Source organism: Kryptolebias marmoratus, linkage group LG11 (genome assembly GCF_001649575.2).
Source record: "Kryptolebias marmoratus isolate JLee-2015 linkage group LG11, ASM164957v2, whole genome shotgun sequence".
NCBI classification, from domain to species: Eukaryota; Metazoa; Chordata; class Actinopteri; order Cyprinodontiformes; family Rivulidae; genus Kryptolebias; species Kryptolebias marmoratus.
In genome coordinates, this window is record NC_051440.1 from 3934976 (window position 1) to 3943862 (window position 8887).

The 8887-nt window shown below is 41.3% G+C and overlaps 1 protein-coding gene across 1 annotated transcript in view; it reads right to left on the bottom strand.

Moving 5' to 3' along the window:
* The window catches only part of alx1 (ALX homeobox 1), an 8177-nt gene extending 3872 nt beyond the window's left edge, over positions 1 to 4305 (bottom strand). Inside the window, exons 1-3 of the mRNA XM_017430198.3 lie at positions 3959 to 4305; positions 3018 to 3322; positions 2036 to 2164 (exon numbers count right to left, since the gene is read on the bottom strand). Of these exons, the coding sequence (XP_017285687.1) occupies positions 2036 to 2164; positions 3018 to 3322; positions 3959 to 4124 (600 nt within the window). The 5' untranslated portion in view covers positions 4125 to 4305. The remainder of the gene's footprint in view (positions 1 to 2035; positions 2165 to 3017; positions 3323 to 3958) is intronic.
* Between the last annotated feature and the right edge of the window lie 4582 nt (positions 4306 to 8887).

An 8887-nucleotide genomic window follows, 5' to 3' on the forward strand; every position in this document is an offset into this window, starting at 1 on the left:
GTGGGGGGGGGGGTGCCTGCACTGGAACATCATGCCAGCTGGACAAACTGCTGGTGAAGTTGTTGGGATAAAATAAAATTATTAGTCAAAAAAAAATCCCTTAATTAAAAGGTGATGCTGGACTGTATTAGTATTGTAAAACAGCTTAGGGTTAGAAATCAGCCAAACAGGTGGGTGAAAACACACACACACACACACACTAAGGCCAGCCTCCGCACGATTTGAGACAAGTTTTAACTTTAACATTTTTTTTTTAACTGAACAACAGTGAGCGATTTGTAGAGCAACTGCACTTTAATGCGACTTTTCCATGTTTCTGATTTGAATTTTTTAAATATATGTATCATCTGTGATAAAAAAGAATCACCAAATACTCATCATTCGCTGTTAAAGGTCTACAGCCTAATTTGTAATAAATGAGCGAAATCAACAGAGTCGTGTTTTGTAGCCAACAATTACGAGTCGTTTGTTTACACTCGAACACTGACGGATCCACTTCGGATGGTCTCGGAGCGTGACGGAAAATGAGTGGGTAAAATAATCCGCTGATGTAAACAGAGTCAGAGGGAGAGCAGTGGAGTCAGAGACGCCAAGTGGAAAGAGAAAAGGTAAAGTTCGTCTTCTCTTTCTGAAAAGAAACGGCGACTGAAAGCTGCGAGGACTAGAGTCGACAGAAGTAGAGTCATTTTGGGGGGAGGAAATAGAGCGATGGAGAGCGTTAAAGCAAAAGTTGGGGCTAAGAGTTTAGGCTCATTCTCGGATGAGAATGAGCCGTGCCGAGATATTCTGAACTACTGATCACCAGAATCTGTTGTAAACAAAGGCGAGGAATATTTGCAGTTTTCTAACCCAAATGTTTTTACAAAAACACTGATAGCTCTTAGTTAAATTAACCCCAAACAATCATTTATTGATGAGGAAATTGTGTTAGAAGCATAAAAAGCCAATTCATAAATGCTGAAAACTGTGTATTTTGACAGCTATTAATGTTTTAAGTGTTGTAAACATATAGAACTGTACCAAGAAAGAGTTCTTTTAACAGACCACATCCGCTGTGTACAATACTGCAAAGTCTGGTATCAATCAGATACAAAGTCAATACAGGGCTAGCTATATATATATATCTATATCTATATCTATATCTATATCTAGATATAGATATAGATAAATATATAGATAGACACTTTTAACTTCTAAACTTCTAACGGGAAATGAGGGAGAGCAGTGTGTGATAGTTTATCATCAATAAACTAAATTCAAATATATTGTCATGATTTTTGAATGACAGATTTTTCCTTTCCACTATCAGCTCGCTGATTATTTGCATTTTAAACCCCAGGACTGATTTATGGCACAGTTTTTAGGTAAATAAATATATATATAAATATATATATATATATATATTACTGCAATAAAATCTGAATTTGTGAAAATTAAATGCAGTACAAAGTGGAAAGTGAATGTTTTCAAATTGAGCCTTCCTGGTTTTTGTTTTTGCTCAGAAATAAAAACATAAAACATATTTTCTCCGTGCTGAAATTCAAGGAGGGAAATAGACCTGATTCCCGACCCATGTTGGGATCAATAATACTAATACTTGAACTGAGCCTCACTCCCCGAGGCCACATTAGTTGTATGGATTTGGACATTTAGGTTCAACTTTACTCTGCTTTAAATCAACAAGTTCTTTAAATATCTCCTAAATAAGTGGACACCTTGAAATCAGCTTATATATGTTCCCTGATGGACCCAAAGCAGCTCACGTAAAGAAATAATCCTCCCTGAAACAAAACAGTTACACAACTTTTAATTAAGATGAATGTTTTTGAAGTTCTAATATCTGCCTGGAGGAGTTCAATCAAGTATCCACAGTTTTACGCAACAAGAATTTTAATTGTTAAAAATAAAGCTTTTTTTTATTTTTTACCTCAAGTATTATTTTAAGGGTGGCAGTGTTTTGAAGCTGAGACGACATGTTAGGTTTTACAGTGCACGGCCGCCAGAGAATAAACAGCTTCTCTGTCACAGAGGTTACCTGCGTGTAGCTGTCGCTCCGAGGTAACACCGATAAATCGTAGGTGGCTGCGAAGTGACTCTTGGCCTGCTGGATCTGCCCGTAGCGCTCCCTCTTCCTCCACTTCGCTCGTCGGTTTTGAAACCACACCTGGTCGGAGGGAAAAGAGCAGGAAAAATAATTTTTTTAAAAAAACTACATTACTTCAGGTGGAATTGCTCAAATGACATCTGCAAACAAATTTAGAAAAAAAAAATTAGCAAAAAGCATTTAGATCATGTGTCAAACTCAAGGCCCACAGGCCAAATCTGGCCCCTTTTGGAACATTCCATCTGGTCCCTGAGATAAAAGCTTTTTTAAATGTTTCAGATCTGGCCCAACAGTTTCTGAAGCCAAGAAAAAGAAAAACAAGTTCAGGTTATGCCTTAAGCTTTGACTCTGAGGTGGAAACAAAACGTCAGACGGGGCCACTCGAGCTCATGAAGTCGCAGCCGAAAAAACGAGCCGATGTGCCTCAGACCAACAGAGATCTGATCTCAGGGTCGTTTTCTGGGTTCTCTGGATTTAGTTTCAAAGTCAAGGGTTGTTCGGTTTTTGGAGATGGACTTTTTTTTTCCTCATTGTGATAAAATGTATTTTTAGGAAATAATACATGGTTACGTATTATTTCCCCCATTCAAATGTGTCTTTAAAGTGGAGCTTTTATTTACTTTTTTATTTTTGGGTCTTTTATTACATAAAAATATCTAAGGAAAAGATTATTTGACTTCTGCATGATTTATTTGGTATCTAAAAATCAAGGTTGTTATTATTTTTTTATTTTATTCAGGAAATATGGGCTGGCTTGGACCAGGTTTATTAATTTGTGTAACTGAGTTTTAACAGCCCTGGTTTATATAATTATTTTGTTTTATGAGAATAAATTTAGATTTCTTTTTTTTACGCACAGCAGCGTCTCCGGTTTTATTTTATGTAAAATTAGGAGCCCAAAGTCGGCGCCTACCTGCACGCGGGCCTCCGTCAGCTCCGTCCTCATGGCCAGCTGTTCCCTCACGTACACATCTGGGTAGTGAGTCTTCTGAAACACCTTCTCCAGCTCCTCCAGCTGCGCGCTGGTGAAGGTCGTCCTGTGCCGCCGTTTCTTGCTGCTGGACACATTGCTGTCGCACTTGTCCCCCAGCTCGTCCAGGTCCGTCTTGTCCCCGCCGCCGGTCACCACCGGGGAGGCGCGCAGGGAGCAGCAGCTGTCCAGGGACCTGCCCAGGTCCGCGCGCACGGACTCCTCCTCGGGTTTGGGTACGCCGAAACCTTCCGTACCCGGAGGAGACAAAAGCCGGCATCGCGTCAGAGGGTAACAGGTTAAAGGAGGGGACTTTAGCTTTGAGTGGATTTTGGTTTAAAAAACAAACAAACAAGCGTCGGGATGTGTGCGTCATGACGCGACGGCTCGGCTCGGGCCTGTTTGAGAAATTCTGTTCCACACAGTAAATGGTGACATTCAGGCATCAGGGTGTTTCCTTTAGTTACAGTGGACAAAAAGAGGTCAGATATTTTTGTTCTTTAAGCTTTTTTTTTTTTAAAAAAATTAAACAACAAAATTACAATTAAAATTAAAGGGAAAGAAAAATAACAGAGCAAAGCTGCTGTGGGGATACGGATTTCGAAACAACACCGCCACCACTTTCTGCGTCACGGACTACAATTTAAAAACCTAAGAGTGCGATTTTATTCCGTTTTATTTTATTTTATATAAAAATAAAACGGAATAAAACAAGAAAGTGGGTTGGAGATTTAAAAAAAAAACAAAAACATTTTTACTCCCAAAAAAATATTTTCTGAAAAAAAAAATAAAATAAATAACATCCGATCAAAATTTTGCTCGTTTAACAAACAGACTCAAGAACTAAATGTTAGATTTTGGGTGAAGCCTAAAACGCCTCTCACCGGCGGGCTCGGCGCTCTGCAGCCCGAAGGCCGGCGCGCACTTCGGGCCCGGCTTGGAGAAGAACTGCGCGCCGTCCAGGCTCTCCATGACCTGCTCCATGTAGTAGTCGCTGGCCTTCATAGTTTGGCTCTTCAGGGCGAACTTTTCCTCCATGTACTCCATCATAATCACATCAATCCGCGCGCTCTAATCGGCATTGAATAATAATAATAATAATAATAATAATAATAATAATAATAATAATAATAATAATAATAATAATAATAATAATAAATAAAAAGGACAGAAGGCGGAGAGGTGTCCTGCGATGCAATGACGCGACGAAGGAGCTCATCTGCGCCGCCGTGAACGTCTTTATAGCCCCCAAAACTCCGATCCTGAAAGTTTCCCCCAGAACCTCCTCCCTCCTCCTCCTTTCTCCTTGGAGGATTGTCGAATGAGCCAACTCCGCCCAGAACGCGACCCAAACAGGCTGAAAAGTGAGCGCAGGGGAAGCAATCCGAAGTGACTCTAATTTACAGCCTGTTTACACAGTCCAAACGAGGCGGTGAGTCCGGGTTCGGGTCGGGGCTCAGATGGGCCTCCTCGGACACCAGGAGCTCCCCCGAGCCTCCGGGCGGGTGGAGGTGGATGAAGGCAGCCACTTACATCCAGTTCCAGCAGTTTGAAATGTCTAATTTATTGCTGAAAAGAGGCAGGAAGGTTAACAATATGTTTGAATTCCAAAGGTGTGATCTTCTGTGTATCTGTTTAATAAAGACATGTGATTTTTTTATTTTATTTTTGTTCCTACAAAAAATGGCATTTCAAAATAAGATTTTAGTTTGGGATTTTAGATTTTTTTTTTTTTTTTTTTTAGTTTTTTGAAAACTATTATTATTATTATTATTATTATTATTATTATTATTATTATTATTATTATTATTATTATTATTATTATTATTATTATGTCTGTGTGAGTAATTTTTAAATTTTTTATTTGTTAGCAAAATATCCCAGAAACCACTGCCACAAGATGCTCAGACAGCTGGATGCACTTCTACAACTGATTAACCTCTGAGGTCAAACCGAATCAAGATGGCAGCCACAATAATTCAGACAGTTTTTTCAGACAGTAGCTGAGAGTCTTTGACAGTATACACGCTGCCCCGAGAGCTACTTCTTGTGCAAGATCTTTGCTTGAAACTTCACTCACTACCGGCTGGAGTCAACCCTGTGTGTCTGTTAGCAAAATATCCAACACACTAGAAGATGGATTGTAGTGAAACTTTCAGCAAATAGTCATTGGATGTGCGTGGACAAAATTCACTTTTGGAGTCGGTACAATTCAAGATGACAGTTACAACTAATTGACATTAGGAAACATAAAAACAGCTCTAAGTCAGCCAGTTGCACAGATGTTGTGCTCAGATTGGATGTGGTAGTAGCTGAGAGTCCTTCTCAACATACGCAGGTTGTGCGTAAACGTGCTTTCAGGTTTTAATCAAATCAGCAACAAATGTGGTTACTTTGTGTGCAAATGCAAAACAATAATGACCAGTTTATAATTTAAAATAACAGCACTGTGAATGTTTGACAGTTGTACACATCTGTCCATCATTTGGGTTTCTCTTTAAAAACAAACACTGCATTTTGAGTCAAATGTCTGAAACATTAAACAGAAAGGACAACATTCGCGTCAAATTTGGGTTCGAAATCCGGTGCTGAACGAGCTCCCGTGAATAAAAGAGAGCGGAGGACGCAAAAGGTTTCCCTGCAGGAGCACGCACCCTGGGCTCTGCAGGGGTGGGGGGGGGTTCTTCGAATTGTGTTTCCACTGGCCAAAGCCCGTCTCCACCCTCGAGCTGCACCACCTGTGACGCCCCTCGGTTCGCCCTGGGGTCAGCGGCCGTTACCTGGGGCCGCACGGTGCCGCAGGAGGGAAAACCTAAATAAATAGAGGCGTTCTTAGGGGTAGCAGGAGTCAGAGGTGTGTGTGTGTGTGTGGGGGGGGGGGGGATCGTCGTTGTGTTGGGCTTCTAAGGTGACCTGGCGCGCTCGCCCATGCTGAGGAGAAAATGTGAAAAGTTCACCGTGGTTCTGGCGGGCTCGTGTGTGCAGATCCCAGCCATAATAACAGGGGTCTTCATCAGTCAGACGGCTTCTCCAACGTGTCAGGAGGGGCACCTGGACAGACACACACATGTGCTAAAAAACAACAGAAACAAGGTGACACTCACTCTGCCAGCATGTGGCATCAGTGCTTTAAATATTAGTGGGTCCTGATTATTATATTAGGCTTAATGTAACTAAACCCGACGCAAACGAAGCGAAACCCGGAGACCGACGAGGGCCCAAACCCAGCGCCTCAGCAGGCCGAAACATGACATCACAATGCCCCAAGCCACACTTCAGCTTTAATTCAATCTGCTGAAAATGTCTTTAAATTCTGGCTCCCAGGCCACAAATACACAAAGGGATCCGGAGTTTGTTTTCCCCAAAATGAGCCGAGCTTTAATGTCGCTCGAGCCCTGCAGAACATTTGGCCCTGAGAATAATGGATTTAAAAATAAATAAATTAAAAAAAAAGTGAAAGCAGCACTTTTGCTGCTTTCCGAGCTTGTTTACATTTTGTTTCTTCCAGGAATCGAGCATTCCTGAGCTCTGACGGAACTGCAACTCCCGAGTCGTTTGGGTTCGCGTTAACACGCTTGCCGCACGGGTCACAAACAACCCAAACCCGGGCAAGCCAACCCAATATACAACCAGGGTTAGGTGTTTATGGTGATTTACAGCTCCGTCTAAAACCTTTTCTTCCAGGTAACGCAGCAAATTGTGAATTTCCTCATTCAGTCTCAAAATGATGGATCGCTCTCATCTTAAATAACAGATTAGCTGCGTGTAAAGGTAAATGTTAGTGGTGCAGTTTATTATAAGATGAGCGCACGCACGCACTCTTACTGGCCTTCAGTTTCTCATCACACAAACCTTGATCTCGTTACAAACGTGTGAAAAAAAAAAAAAAAAACATGCTGCTTTTCATTTTGTGGAAATAAATTAGCTGCACTGTTTCAGTCCTCGGCCCCTCGGCAAATCGCAGGCCATGTTTCCAGGAAAGCTTGCACATTCCTCATAGTTTATGTCCTTTGTTTTGTTTTGGTCCTCCCCCCAGGCTAAAAGACGCAGCTTTTTCTGTCATAAAACACAAACGTGTAAATGTGAGAGCTGTGCTTTTTAAAGAGTTGTCCTCTTTTGAGTATCTCTGCAATGTTCGTCTATCAATGGAAAACAGCTTCATTTATAAGGTTCCTCTCCAGGATTTGTTGTTGTTTTTTAAAATTTATCTAATATATCTGTTGGTCTTTGCCTTCATTCATCCTTCAGGACTGGGGTTGTTTCACACTCAAAGGAACCCCATAAAACAAGTTGTTAAATATTACTGCTAATCGTTCCAAAGGTCACACTTTAGAGCGAAATTACCTTTTGACTCATTAAAGACAGGTTAGCATGAAGTGAGTCAGCATGCTGGACGGACGTTTGGCAGATTTGTGAAGTTTTAAAAGAGGAACAGAACAGAGAGGATTTTTTTTTTTTTTTTTTTTTACCCAAACTGAATGTGGAACATATAATGTGGAGCTAAACGCAGAACCACAATAAATAGTGTTTTAATGTGTTTACAGGCAATATGAAGGGGGAGGCTGTGGCTCAGTTGGGGGTTTGATTCCTGGCAGCAGCCCCATGTTGAAGTGTCCCTGGGCAAGATGTGTGCGATGTGCCCTGGTTGGTGTGTGAATGTGATCTAAAGCACTAATTATTCTCTGTAGAATGATTTATTCAGGTTAGCTTTGTAGAGATGTAGCGGAGTGCTGGATGATGGGAAAATGAGGGCACAGATTGGGTTGTAAAGCGCTTTGAGTGGCCTGGTTGGCTAAAAAGGCGCTGTATAAGTACACTTTACTATTTACTTTTAAGGGGCCGCCTGCATTACTCTGGGTATTTTTACATTTCCTACTGCATTTGGACCCACTGTCCCCACGCGAACAGAGCTTTTGGTGAGAAGTACAAATATTTAGCAGACTAGTTTTTCACATGCCCTTTATTAATTTGTTCCCTAGAAACACAAACACATACGAATCCAATTTTTTTTCTCTCTCTTTTTTTTCTCTTCTGCGTCTGCCTCACTTCAACTCGATCCTGTCATTAATAAAGTTTGATCGGGTGTTGAAACGGTTAATAACCGAGAGGAAACCGTAAACAGCGTCAACAATGGGAGCCACAACTCTTAAGCGAGAATCCTTAGCTGAGCTAAGACTGCTCTTTGTCTGCATTTTCAAATGTTGTTAATGTGCGAGTTCGCCACCTGGTGGCACGACATGGGTATTTTAGGGGTTTTTGCTGGAATAATGTGAAGAGATTTTTTTTTTTTTTTACTTAAAAAAAAAATCTGGAAAAAATACCAACTTAAAAAATATCTGGAGTAGCGCAGATGGAGCCTGGGAAACAGAGGAGCTTGAGCTGAGAGGAACATTCCTCTTTTAATCTACAGTAAAAACATTACAAAGAGTGGTGAGCAGTGATTTCACAATAAAACTCCAGCAACAATGTGTCAAGAAAGATGTGGATGTCATTGCCCACTTTTATGGGTCTGGTTTATTAAATAAAAACATTTTATCTGAAGTGTGATTTTAGCTCGGGAAGTCTGAAAAATGACCTTCCACCTAAAAGAAGACTCTGCTCTTAGGTTATGAAACAGGACCACCTTGACCCCGGCGTGTGCTGTTCTCCTAAACACACACAAAAAAAAATCCCCGTCGGCTCACAGTCCAAACCCACCCTCCAGACGTGAATAAGGATGGAGGAAAAATAAGCAGGCAGGAGTGCATTTCCTGCCAGGGAGCCTCTCCGACGCGGGCCCGCCGTTTGTTTTCACGTTCATTGGCGCGCGATTT